This window comes from Apaloderma vittatum, unplaced genomic scaffold (genome assembly GCF_000703405.1).
Source record: "Apaloderma vittatum isolate BGI_N311 unplaced genomic scaffold, ASM70340v1 scaffold12587, whole genome shotgun sequence".
In the NCBI taxonomy this organism is placed as follows: domain Eukaryota; kingdom Metazoa; phylum Chordata; class Aves; order Trogoniformes; family Trogonidae; genus Apaloderma; species Apaloderma vittatum.
In genome coordinates this window covers 1-14,096 of record NW_009727884.1, presented here as the reverse complement: position 1 = coordinate 14,096, position 14,096 = coordinate 1, and the positions used below count along the sequence as shown (strand labels likewise).

General features: G+C 35.7%; 1 protein-coding gene across 1 annotated transcript; it reads right to left on the bottom strand.

Annotated features, from left to right (window-relative positions):
* Nucleotides 1–279: 279 nt before the first annotated feature.
* Nucleotides 280–13,698, bottom strand: LOC104277279 (apoptotic protease-activating factor 1-like; the record flags this gene model as incomplete). The annotated part of the gene is made up of 14 exons (XM_009873866.1): nt 280–423; nt 1,199–1,345; nt 1,748–1,873; nt 2,687–2,812; nt 3,116–3,235; nt 5,083–5,208; nt 5,539–5,664; nt 8,055–8,174; nt 9,010–9,135; nt 9,961–10,089; nt 10,343–10,504; nt 10,762–10,887; nt 12,826–12,957; nt 13,573–13,698. Coding segments are annotated over 14 exons (1,836 nt in total), but the record flags the coding sequence as incomplete, so codon positions are not given.
* Between the last annotated feature and the right edge of the window lie 398 nt (nt 13,699–14,096).

Here is a 14,096-nt window from a genome sequence, read left to right as displayed (position 1 = left end):
TGGAATAAATCTTAATATAATTTCCTTACAAAATTGGAAGCAACATACTTAAAATGCAAATCAAGAATTAAGGATTATAATAATGCTTATTAAAAACAAAATTAAATGCAAGTTCATTTGAAAAAACATGCATAAATGTACATAAATATACATTAAAGCATCATGAATACAACAATGAAATACAATTCACAGCTTAATGAGTGTCAGACAAACATTCAGCAGAACTTAGTTTCCAGCTTTAAAAAAAATGAACCATCTTTGGAGTGTTCAGCACATTAATCACATCTTCTGTAATACATAAAGAATACCAAGATTATCAACAGTCACACACACTTTGAAATTAGGGGACACGTGGATTGACTTGAGGTTTGTTCCATTTGTGTAGAAGGTTTGTAAGGATTCTCCAGTAGTTACATCCCACCACTATAAAGAAAACAAATCCAACAACACACTTTCAGTTGGTTGAAAGAAGCTTAGAGTAAATTCTGTAAACAGGTTTGGCATAGCAAGCCCAGCTGCCCGCTTTCCCGAAAGAGGTAGAATTAAAAATAAAAAATACAAGCAATCTTAAGTAGAAAATGTTCAGGATCAGCCACTAAAGTATAAGACTTTCAGACAAAAAGAAACCTGGAAAAGATTGAAGTTGTTCAATTTCAAGGACACAAAGATTACTTACAAAATGTTTAAATGTTTATGTTTTTAAGTAAATGCACTTTTAAGAATGTATAAAAGGCAGAAAATTATCACTTACAATTCTTTCTGGATTTCTATTTGTGCAAAAATTTAAAAATCAGTATCTTAAAAAACAAAGGCCTGGCACAGAGCATTTTTCTGCTTATTATAAAGAACACAACTGCTGTTGAAATTGAGTGGATATTAAGGCAGACAAAAATGAGTGGGATCTTTAATAATAAAGATGGTATCGAAGGATGTTGGTAATAAAAATCCGAAGCTAATAAAAATGGACTACATGGAGTTTGAAAATGTCTGAATTCTTATGAGACCTTTTCAAGGGGTTTCCGATTTGAGAAGAAAAGAAGTGAAAAATGCTACACAGTCACGAAATGGAGCACCTTTGCGTTAAGAAAAACATTTCAGGTTTGCTTCTTTGAATTAATCTGCATTTTCCTTAAGAATTATCAGAGTAGTGCCATTTAATTAGGTACAGGTTAGGTTATTTTATTATTTCACGGCGTACCTTAAGATAGCCTCCAGATGACACAAGCATCCTACTGTCAGGAGAAAATGAGAGGTCTGTCACCCAACCACCGTGTGTTGGTTCTCCTTCATCTACAGTAACTGGGGAGCAGAGGTGAAGTAATGCACCTGTTAAAATGTCCCAAATCTAAAAGAGAGGAAAGATTATGTTTATAGGTAAACTTAATGCAGAGAAAAAAACAAACAAAAAGCAAACAAACAAAGGCATTCTACTTGAAGTGACAGAATAATCCAAAAAGCGAATTCCACTCTTAGAACTGCATCATATAGGGAGGATTTAATCACACGTGCAGTTCACAGTGGAATTATTACTAGATCATGCAAATCGGTTTCTCAGCATTCCTGGAACATAAATCTATCAATATGGTTACAAACTACTGTCTCATGCAGCAAATTGCAATTTTCAACTCAAAGCCAACCAACACCACAAAGCCAATGAATCAGACGTGCAGAACACAAACTACAAGAACTCCTCTGGCTGTGAACTATCAACTGAATTACAAAATAAACACCAGGTTTAAGGCAGTACCCTTATTTCTCCTTTGTCATCTCCAGTGGCCAGTAATCTGTTATTAGGAGAGAAAGCGCAGCACCGCACACAGGCTTCATGACCTCTCAGCTCATGAAGAACCAACAAACTTTCAAAGCTCCATATCTAAATGGAAAACATTACAGGAAAGAGAAAAAGATAAGCTCAAAACCAATTACGACTTCTTTCTAAAAATGTATTAGTATTCAAATGTACAGAAGACTTTTTGTATATACGTGTGTGCATTTATTTATGTATTATACTGTAGTAATTTGTTTTTCTTTTTATTATCTGAAGCACACAAGAATCCATTTGCTACAAGTTACTGAACCAACTGCAAGTATATCTTCTTCCATGGAATATAGTCTTTAATGAATCTAATGCATTTACAAGAAGGTTTAAAGCTGTATGTAGAAAAAGGATTCAACAATCAATTTAAAGTTATATTTGAAAAACCTAATGGGACACTAAAAATAATCTAATGCAGCAGCCCCAGAATATGGAACAGTTCACTTCTTTTTGCACCTTGCTCCTGAACAGGAATATCAGAACCTATGGTACGAATCCTTTCACTGGAATTTTTGGAAGTTTTTCTCACCTTTGGTTTCCAAATTAAGAATGTCAAGCTATTTAAAAAATCAATACTAAAGGACTAAAGTGTTCTCCACAAACTTTTGCATTAAATGTGCATTTTATTTACACAGAAGTCACCAAGACAGCCTCAAGCTCTATCCAAGATAAACTGTGAATGATCATAACAGCTTTAGACACATGTTCACAGATACAGGAAATTTAATACTAGAAATACAACATAGTAACTTAGATAATCACAAGCTACCTCAGAATAAAATATATATATATATATATATATATATCTAATCTCAAACATTTTAGGACAAATAAGACATCATTTTTATCTTCATACAGAAAGTAACCAACCTTCGCAGTTTTGTCAGCAGAAGTAGATGAAAATTTACTACCATCAGGTGAAACAGCACAGGAAAGAACAGCACCTCCATGGCAAGCAAAATCTTTTTCTGCGTCTCCAGTAGCAATATTCCAAACCTGCCAAATATACAGGAAAACCAGGTTACAACATCTGCATCTTACACAACAATATTTAAGAGATAAAAATTCAGCTACGTAGTTCTGATATGGCCAATTTTGTTATACTTACTGGTATAGTTCAAATACCACAGTGCAAATCTTAGTATAAACAGAAAACGCAGAATTGTGCCTTAAAAGTGAGCTTATGTTGGGATCGATTCAATAAAATGTGTGTTAACACAAAGTATATGAAATATCAAATGTTAGAAGAGATAGTAAAATGTATTTTACACGATTTGCCAATTTCCATCCTTTAATTACCTTAACAGTTCCATCAAAAGACCAGGAAAGAAGTTTTGAATTTTCTAGAAGTCTAAAATCCTTAATTGCTTCCTTATGTCCTCTTAGAAGCAGACACTCATTCAAGTGCCAATTCCATACCTAATCATAGAGATAGAATACTTTAAAAAAAAAATAATGGCAAACATAAATTAAGAAGAACGAACTAACAGACTGATTTTTAAGTCACAGGAATAATAAGAAGCTCTTATATAGGTGGTAACTAATTAAAATGTTAGGCATTGAAGATATCCATAGTAGAGAAGCTGAAGATTGAGAATGACGTAGTATTTAACAGTCAACATATGGGAGAGTTCCCTGTAATACACACATAATCTGATTTTCTAAGTGAAAATTATGCTTAAATTCACTGGTAATTTAAAGAAAAAAAAGCAGAACAGTAACTTTCTAGGCACCCTAAAAGCTTTGGAGTTTAAACCTTTGATTATTGCAACAATAAAACTCGTGTTTTACATATTTAAATTAACTTTCTCTTATATTTCTAAAGCACATATATATATATATGGGGACCTTATTAACATATATAAATATCTGAGGGGTGGGTGTCAAGAGGAAGGAGACAATCTCTTCTCAGTGGTGCCCAGTAATAGAACAAGAAATAATAGGTTTAAGTTAGAACATAGGAAGTTCCACCTCAACATGAGGAGAAACTTCTTCACTGTGAGGGTGACAGAGCCCTGGCACAGGCTGCCCAGAGAGGTTGTGGAGTCTCCTTCTCTGGAGACTTTCAAAACCCACCTGGATGTGTTCCTGTGTGGCTGCCCTAGGGGATCTGCTCTGGCAGGGGGACTGGACCAGATGATTTCTAGAGGTCCCTTCCAACTCCTAACATTCTATGATTCTATGATATTTTTAGTGAAATGCCATTTGGCTTTGCATTTTTGTAACAAAAGGGCACATATATTTTTAGTTCAGTTATTCGCCAAAAACTGAAGAAGTATCGTTTTATTTTACAGAATCCATTAAGCATCTATTGAATTTAAACAAGTTTTCTGCATCAAAGAATGAAAGCAAAGGTGTTCAGACGACAATGCTGGAGGTTTAACTGAGACATTGTCCACCAGAGGGAGCTGAGGCCCCAAGAGAAAAGCTATTCCATGTTAGACCTGGAAGAAGCACCCAAAAGCCAGCAAAGCAGTGAGCTGCTGCACTGACCACAGCGACCACCACCGAAGTGGGATGCTGTGTAAAGTTACACGTACATTAATAAATTGGCAGAACAGTGATGCGGGAACGGATTCGGTGAGTAAAACAATGCTGATGAGCAGTACCTACATATGTTTTGAAGGTTTTAACTTCCAACCAGTGCAAGTTGGTGAATGATCATTAGCAGGTAGAGCACATGCTCTAGTTTAGGGCTCAAGCAGAAACTGAAGCACAGTAAGCATAAACGATCGAGACGTTCACTTCAAAAGTACATCCCTGAGGTGAGCTAAAATGCTAATGTAGACACACCAGACTGCTTCTCTGGAGCCAACCTACCTCACTGAGAGGCAGAGCTTATTAATTTGAGACTACATTAGTGCAGCCATGCTATTGCTAGCCAGTGTCTGTATTCAGCACTGTCCTGAGCCAGGCAAACACAGCAGCCTGCCCAAAGACACATCTTTTCACCTCATTCCTTCAGGCACTGTAAGCCTACTCTCAGACCTACCACGTATCGCCAGTTCTGGGCCACATCCCAAACCCTTCACACATGCAATCAGAATTGCTGAGTTATCTTGTTTGAAAATCAATGTCCCTTTCACACATCTTAAAGAAGCTGGTGCCTTTCTATCACCCACAGCACTGAAAACAGAAAGGTCACAGTTTCTACAGTTCCTTGCCCCAAGATGGAGCAATACATAATTCAGTAGTCACGTACCCAGTTTACATCACCTATAGTAGAAAAGACCTTTTTAAATAAATTGCAAGTTATGACTCCAAACCTGTACAACTGAATCGTGAGCACTCGAAACGAGAGTCTGACAATCAGATGTAAATCGACAATGCTGCACGGATGTCCTGTAGGCCTCCCGGGACTTCAGAACTTTCCCATCCAACAACTGTAATACCTTCACAACGAAGAATGCAGCAAAGAAAGAAAATATGCAAATTCTTTTTTAAATAACATGAGATTGTAAACACACGATTCTCAGTCGATGGACAGAAACAACTAAAAAATTCATATTAGCTTAGTCCTTGGTAAAACGAGATTCTGAGCTACCTTACTAGCATTACCTTTTATTTATTGTCATTTAGGCATCACTCATATAAGCAAAAACTTTTAAGTACTATGATGAAGAATATTATTGTAAAAAGTCATTCAAATGGCATTACTTTAAGAAGAAAAAGCACGAAGAAGTTTTCCTACTATTTTTAAAATCAAATTTATGATTTAATACCTTTATTGTTCCACTCTCCTGCCCAAAAGCTGCGAATTTAAGATCTTCACTTAAGCAGCAGCAGGAAATGGGGGCTTCTTGAGCTGCTGTCTGCATGATAACATTGTCCGTATTTCCATTGACAAGCTGCAAGATAGAAAGTTAATTAAGCTGTTACAATATTTTTTACATTTATAATTAAATTAATTACAATACAGAGCAAAGAATGCTAAAGAGAACAGTGTACCACTTTCAAACTTTGAATTATAAGGATCAGTTACTTTCATAAATCAATTACTTTGAAGGTCAGTGTAACCATCTTCACAGAATGCTCTCTGAACAGGACAGGTTTGCAGAAGGAAACTCATCTCAGGAGGCTGTTTAAAGTTTGTCTGACTACAGAAAATAGTAACTCAAAATACTGCTACCAAATTTCAGAAGCCATATAGTGAGGTCCATGCTCAAATTTACCTTGCCAGATAGATTATGCACCTCATGTCACATGGAGCATAAAATACTTTAAGTGCATCCCTCTAAGCATCACTTTGAACTTCTTGGCACACATAGCACACCAAATCTCAACTCAGTATTGCCCTCAAATAAAATAATCTTTAAAATACCATAACTTACAAAGTTTAAGTTTAAAAAGCTACCAATGCGAAGCATTTAAAAAAGTTGTCCTATCGCATGTCAAAAGGTCAGCAGGACCCCAGCTCTGAGAGATTACAAATTGCAAATTACCACAGCTGCAAAAAAACCAACTACTTTCAGAGATGTGACAGCAGAGATGCACTGTTAAATTACAGTACATATGCTTAACTGCAATTTGTCTTTTCAGTCAATTTCTCTTCTTGTGCAAGGATGAAAAATCTATGTTCTTGCCACAATGGAGTCTTCTCTCACGACTGCACCTCTACAGGATGTCAGATTATTGTATTTAGGGCAGAAAATCTCAGCAGTTTTCTCTAGGAAATGGTTCAAGTAAAGTTACAACACAAATAGACTAACCATAAATAAATAGATCAGATCTACTAATTCAAATGAGAGTCAGACTACAGATTTTACAGTCTAGGAAGGTAAAAAGTAGCAATTATCCTAAACTGCTCCCCACATGTAAACAGATGTAACTCCATTTGCTGCAGTTCCTCCCATCTCTTGATTGCAACAGATGTAGCTTCTCTTTCTCACATATTATTTCTTCACATAAATATTAGTTTAAACTTTAACCGTGTTCTGTGTGCTCAAAGTCTGAATTTTTTTTTATTGCCAAGGCTCTACCAGAGACACTGTAGTGATTTCCACAGCTATCTTCCCTGCTACTCAAATATCACCACCATTCCACTTAAGGGGTTTTTTAACTGGATTTTTAGGTAGAGTAAGAAACCACTAACTTGTTGACAAGACAGACAAAAGGAGAAGGACAGAAGTTAATCACGAAGAGAGAAACAGGAAGGCCAGGGCAAACAAGAATAGAAGTTTCTGCAAATACAGCTCTCATTCTAGTGGCAGCCTAGGAACACGGAGCATCTCTAGGACTACAAATAAAGGCAACCGTCATGCTGATTAGCCAGGATTACATAGCTTACATGTTTGCCTTTGGCCAAATTAGGAGAAAGGACACGACCCTACACAAAAAGATTATCTGCACAGTGTCTCTGAGCATATGGCAGCAGAATCCACTCCAACTCTTGCTCATCTATACACCCAGCAATAAAAGCTGACTGCTTTCCCAGTCCAAAAAAAATGTTCCTTTTTTATTCAGATGCAGCTTTAGGCTCAACACCTGTAATAGCTGCCTCATGGCCAAAGATACGGCATTGCCCATTCTGTGGGTCAACATGCAATAGGTTTGCATAGGCAGCATTCTGCAACAAATACGAAAGTGCTTCTGCTTTTGAACAGCAAAATTGTAAAATCAAGTAGAAGCATAATCTGAATGAATTGTATTGCCTTCACTTCAAAGAAAATCCTATCAACTGACTTTATTTGATGTATTGGAGAATCACAATTTTAAAAAAATAACGTATGCATTTTCTACCATGGAATGGAAAAATATATTTTAGATGCTGATGTACTCAGTGGGGTGGTCCACAGTAATGTAAGTGTATCTACTGGTACTATTTTCTTTAGGACATAGAAGGCCTCATGCTCTCCCAAGGCTATAGACAGACCTAGGCTTACACCCTTCACTCCCCAAATTTGAGGGGATTCTTTCAGCTATTACCCAGTAATTCTGACTCACTGTGTAACACCTGGTCTGTACACGCTGCTCACATTACTCACTCTGTATGTCACTTGGAAGACACACGGCCTCCCTGAGTCACAAAGAGAAAACAGTTTTGTTCGTCTGCATCCAGCTTCAGTTTTGACATCAGTGTGGAAATTTCCCCTCAAACTTCATTTTTGCTTATTAACTAGGCAGAGTTTTGAGTTATAGAAATGTTAGCACACATTAAGAGTCATCTACAGATTCAACTGTTGAAAACCATGAATAAGCAGTTCTGCAGACAACATTCAAATTGAGAAATATAGCTTACTTGTAAATGCTTCTGATTATAAATTGCTAAAATCATCACTTCACCATTGTGAAATACAACATCTAGTTCACTTTTTAGCACAGCATCAGAAGACTTGCACACTTTCTTTGTTTCCCAAATCTGTTGAAAAACAGAGTATTTCATTACTTTTATTAAAGGATAAGATGTAAAGCCTGCTGTGTAAGAGTACAAGTAAACCAAAAGTCTTATAAACTTGCAAGTAGCGCTGACTTTTTAAATCAATGAAAATTTTATTTCTGCTATTTTTACTTACTGGGAAATGTTGTGCAATTACTATGTAATTCCAACAGATGAAACAGAACTAATTTTTTCCAGGCTGACTAGTAAGACTCCATCGAATTTAGAGTCACAGCTATAATGTCCACAATTTTCTAACCCAAAGAACAACATTAAAATCCAATTACAAAAAAATACCAAGTACAGATTTCCATACTTAATTGCTTTAAGTTTCAAGAATGTAATTCTTAACATTGGCAAAAAAAAAAAAAGTCACTTAGGTAAACTACTGTTCTACTTTCAGAGGTTTTTATGAGGCATTACTACTATAGAAATCTATCCTAAATATTAACATTCAAATATATCTAATACAGAAAGTAGTATTGCAACTGCTAGAATCCTCAAAAACCTTCACAATTCCTGATTCAGATAAAATCTAAAAACAAAACAGCCACCTGACTTAAAAATATCATATAGACATACAGTAAATGTAGATAAACAGTAAATAGAGTAATAAAACCTACTTCATTTTACTGTACATCTTGTACAGTACATCTTGTGCATTTTGTAACAAATGTTTTACATTTATATTGGCTATAAACATACACAAATACTAAACACAAGTATATTACACACGTGATAATTTTATAATGCTTAAATGTTTTAATAATATGCATAAAAATTCAAATTTTTTTGAAAAAATAAAGAATTGTCTTACACGTATTGTCTGGTCATCAGATGATGTTAGAAATAAAGATCCATCTGGTGAAAATGTCACACAGTGAACCCAGCTCATGTGTCCCCTGCAATATGCCACTTTTGATAAAGTTTTAATATTCCATAACTAAAATAAAAATATTAAAGAATTCAAATGGATTTAGATTGCATTTACAGGAAAAACAGTGCAAAACAAGAAGCAGTCTATTTAATTACTGTTTCTTCTAGTATTTTCTTACTTTTCATTGTGAAATCAGGTGTAACAAGAACTGTGCTTGCTTATCACACTTCAATGGTCAGTGACATTGAATCAGCAGCCTCTTTGACTGCTGTCTTTTTTAAAAACAAAGGGGGAGAGGGAAGAAGAGAAAAAACCACTAACAGTACAAAAAGAAATACACAAGTTAAGTTCAACTTAACTATGTAGACTGCAAAACCAAAAAACCCCAAACCATAAAAAAAAAAACAAACACAACTATCCTAATACTCAAACAGGCTTACTCTAGCCATGCCAGACCCAAAGTTATTCTGGCTGTTTCATTCCTTTGTAGTGAGTTGCCACATTCTGTAGCAGCACATAGAAGGAGAGAGGGTTTGGGTTGGGTTGGTATGAATTAAGCAATACTCCTGAGAGTGACAACAATAACTTGAAATAAATTTAGTAGACTAGTCTTTTTATATAAACATGAGTTCCTTTGTCCAAAAATGAACATGTGACTTTAAAACATTCCTTCCCAATTCACCTTTTACATTTCAGTTAAAACATTCCTTCCCAATTCACCTTTTACATTTCAGAAGCAAATGATAAATAAGAAGAATGAAGCACATGGAAAGCCTGCTAAGGTATCTACATACATTACACCTGTGCATACAAGAAACTATTAAGACAAATGTCATATTTTATATTGCAAGTAGTTTTTCCTGGCATACCATGGCAAAAACAATCACTTACCTCGACAGAACAGTGAGGCAATGCAATTGCTACTAACTCATCACCAGGACAAAAGTCACAGTATTGGATTGTGCTGTGATGACTTATGATGACTTGTGACAACAAATTGCATGTTGTAACATCAAAAAGCTGTGAACACATAATTGCAATAATTAACACCCAGTTTGAATGACTTCACTATAGACAGCCTATATGCTCAACAGTGTACACTCTTGAATTTAGACGGTATTTCTCTCAGACAGCAAGTTGCTGTCCACATATTTTTACTTTATACACACTTGAAACCACTCATCTTATATAGAGACATCTTAATGGCCTACATTTAATCATAAGTTCTACCTACACAGTAATATACTTCTTCCAGAAAAAGTGAGGTGCTTACCAGAAGCTTATTTTTAGCTACCACCAAAATCATGTCACCATTTCTGGACCAAGAACAACATTTTACTAAAACCTCCACGTCATCTGGCTGCTCATCTGCATTTTTGAAGAAATCTTTTATCTCAATACTTTTCAATTCATTTGCTGAGCGTGCTTCCCAAAGCTGCAATAAAAAGTGAAAGAAAACACAGAAAGCCTCTTCTGATGTGGCTACAGAATACTACAGGCCCACAACTTTTTTTCCTGGTACTGGATAAGCCATTTCAAAATCTTGCATTAAAAATGAAACCAATAAGCAACTGTTTCAGAATTTAATTCTTTAAAGTTGATCACGCAGACATAAAGTTTTCTTATAATTATTTTGCATTTTATAAAAAAAAATCATCAACAAAACAGTTGATTTAAAAATACATTGTGTACCTTAACTGTTCCATCTGTTGAGCAACTAGCAACATATTCATCATTTGGTGAAAATCTACAGTGATTGACGGAGTTTTCATGACCAATCATCGTATTTCTACAGTACTTTTTGTTCAAATCCCAAAGCTGTGTGAGAAATAAACATAAATATCATCATATTCATGAATTATTCAAGGACAGATTGTTTTTGCTCTTCTCAAATACTTTTTTTTCCTTAGTTTTACCCACATGACCATGGACTTGATGCTGTGCCCCAGGCTACCCCACAATTTACCTCTATCTGCTAGTGTGCAAGAGAATTATTAATATCAGAATTACATAGAAATAGTTAAACTTTTTGCACAGTGCAGGCAAGGCCCTTGAACAGCACAAAGTTACTGCAAGGTTCTTCAGAATGAGCAAGAAGCTTCCTCTTGCATCCTTCCCTAAAGTTTAGAATTATGTAGCTTACACATAATAAAAATTAAATCTCTCAGGTTAGTCTTGGACAGTCTGAATATCATCCTTACTACAACCATACTAACAAAGTTAAAAGAACGTTCCATTTGTTTTTTTGTTTAGGGCTCCTCCTCCCCACCCCTCTCACATACACTGTTTTCAAAGTCTATAGCATCCACTTCCTTTCTCCATCTCTAAATTTCTTTCCTTTCCCCTATATAAAGAAGAAAATCATGCTTTTGACTATTCAAGTGAGAGCTCAAAAAAAGCGCAGTCACTTGCACTGTGTTCTCTAAAAAAAAAAAAAAAAAAGAAAAAAAGACCCTTTTGATTATTGTGCACACTTCAGTTGTTATTCATTACTCAAAGTGTCAAATCTGTGTAAAATCTTAACCACATTTACAGTATAAAAATAGTCATTTTAACAAGTCCCTTCTAAATCTACCTGTTCCAAGGTGTAAGTCACAGGTAGGAAATGCATCTCACAAGACATCCAGGAGGTCAGCACAAAAGCCTCTTCTTTCCGCCTTGACATCGGATCATAACTGTAGCTTACCCCCAGTTCACACAAACACAAGCTCTTGCAAGAACTCCTCAGGTGAGACTTCACAATAGAATAAAAACACCTCACATCCTGCTAGCTACAGCTGGTAGTGACACTCCAGACACACACACAGACACACACACAGACACACACACAGACACACACACAGACACACACACAGACACACACACAGACAATCTCACTCTGCTGTCTTGCACTGGAACTGGGCAACTGAGCCACGACAAGGAACTAAATGAGCAGAAAACCAGTCCCACCCAACATGAGGTTTTTGCCAAGTTGACTCCTTGAACCTGAACACGGCAGCATAAGATCGGCACATTCACTGCAACAAAGGCAAGAATATACAGCCAGGGCATCTTCAGGGCCAGTCAGCTGCATGATCTGCTCAGCTGTACTACGAAATCACATTCCTCTTTGCCACTGTCTACTTCTTCCCTGATTCTTCCGGTTTCCCCCTTCCCTCAGACGCAGGCTGCAGCTGCCTGTGTTCTGTTCTTTCTGTGTGCACATACTGCCCCCTCATCCCAACAGCGCCCGCTGGTTAGCCTGACAAACCTCTTGCTTTGATTACTGTTATTTTGTTGGCTTCTACCTTTATTTCCTTACTATGCCAAATCAATTTAAGCAAAAACATACCTGCTACACTTCCATAATGCTTTCCCCCCGCAATCTTTAAGCGTCCAGTTCTTTACATTATTATTGTTTGCAATATTAAATTTCTGCCTCAATTTTTCTTATGCTGTTTTTAATCAGGTATTTCATTCCCACACTCTCCCATTCCCATTCCACCCTTTAAAAGTCTTGTCAAAGCCCTCACCTTCGTGCCCTACCAACAGAGGACTTGTTCATTCTCCTTCACTGAACATAAACACTCCTTCTGTTCTGCCTTATTGAAATCCAATTATAGAGCTTAGGTCTCTTAATCTGTTGCTGTCTCCCTCATCAGGCTCGTTAAAAAAACCAAAACACCTTAATTTCTAGTGCTTAAAATATATTTATACATCAATAATTAACCTGTTATGATAAGCAGCATGAGAATAATTTCAACCTTTCCCACTTACTTTGATGAAGGTGTCATTTGAGCAAGTGGCTAAAAGGTACTGACCACTCCTGTTATTGAATTGGCAGCAGTTGACCTGCTCTGAATGTTCTTCATATACACACCTACACTGGCCTGTTCTTGAATTCCAGATCTAGACAGAATTGAAAGATGAAAAAGAGTTTAAAACACATTTCAAATAACTTAATTTAAAAAAAAAAATCTATAAACTATGCTGGAATACAGATATATCCCTAAAACATTTTTAGCAACACCTCAAAAATTATATGAAGATAAAGGGACGCTTATATATGTACATTTCGAAACAAGAAGTTATGAGGGCAGAAGTCATGAATCAGATTAGAATCTGACAAATACTGGAATTTCACCAAAGTTTTGCTACAATACTGAGGAATTAAAAATTTCAAATTATTTACGTAGAATAGAAAAAAAAACATTAAAAAAGATTTTTTTGATACTGCATCTCATATTATGGAGACGATTGGACTCGCACTTAAAAAGAATCATCTGATAATACAAGTAGAATACGTGGTAACTCTGTAAGAATGACATTAATATTAAGCATCTTTTATGTTAGGTAACAAGTGAGGCTTTTCTGGTTGTTTTTTAGTAGTGAATTATCCACGTAAGATTTAAGGCAGTTAAAAAAGACACACTTTAGTCTTAAGAACCTGCTCTGCCTGAACTGGTTAAAACTAAACTGGAAGCACTAATTTGAAAACAAACTGTCTGCTCTCCATTTCCTTACCTTCACTTTTTTATCAGCTGAACACGTTGCTACATATTCACCATCTGCAGAGAAAGCGCAACAAAGTATTTCATCATCGTGGGCATTTATCTCCAGGAGCCTCTCTCCACTTTCTGTTTTAAATACCTAAAACAATAAATAACAAAATCTTATCATTCGCATGCAATTTTAAAACAGAAATGTAAGCTTGTTTTCTCTCAAACAGATCTCATATAAGCTCTTCATAAAATTGATTTACTTTTGAAAGTATTTATAATGCCAGAGAAATTAATTTAGCTATAAAAATATTTCATTTTAGCTTCAATTTTGTAAGGATTATAGAAATTGTTACATAGAGAAACAGCAAAAACATAATTTGTAAAAAGGTTTCTGTATGAAATGTGTGTTTCATTAATGACTTTTTGTACACTCACCCTTTAAGCCTAAATTTATGTACTTTCCTGGTATTTTTCAGTGGCAACTGCAAAACATCATCCAACAAAATCTAAAATTTTTCTTAAAACTACAAATTCCAGGGCTTTACA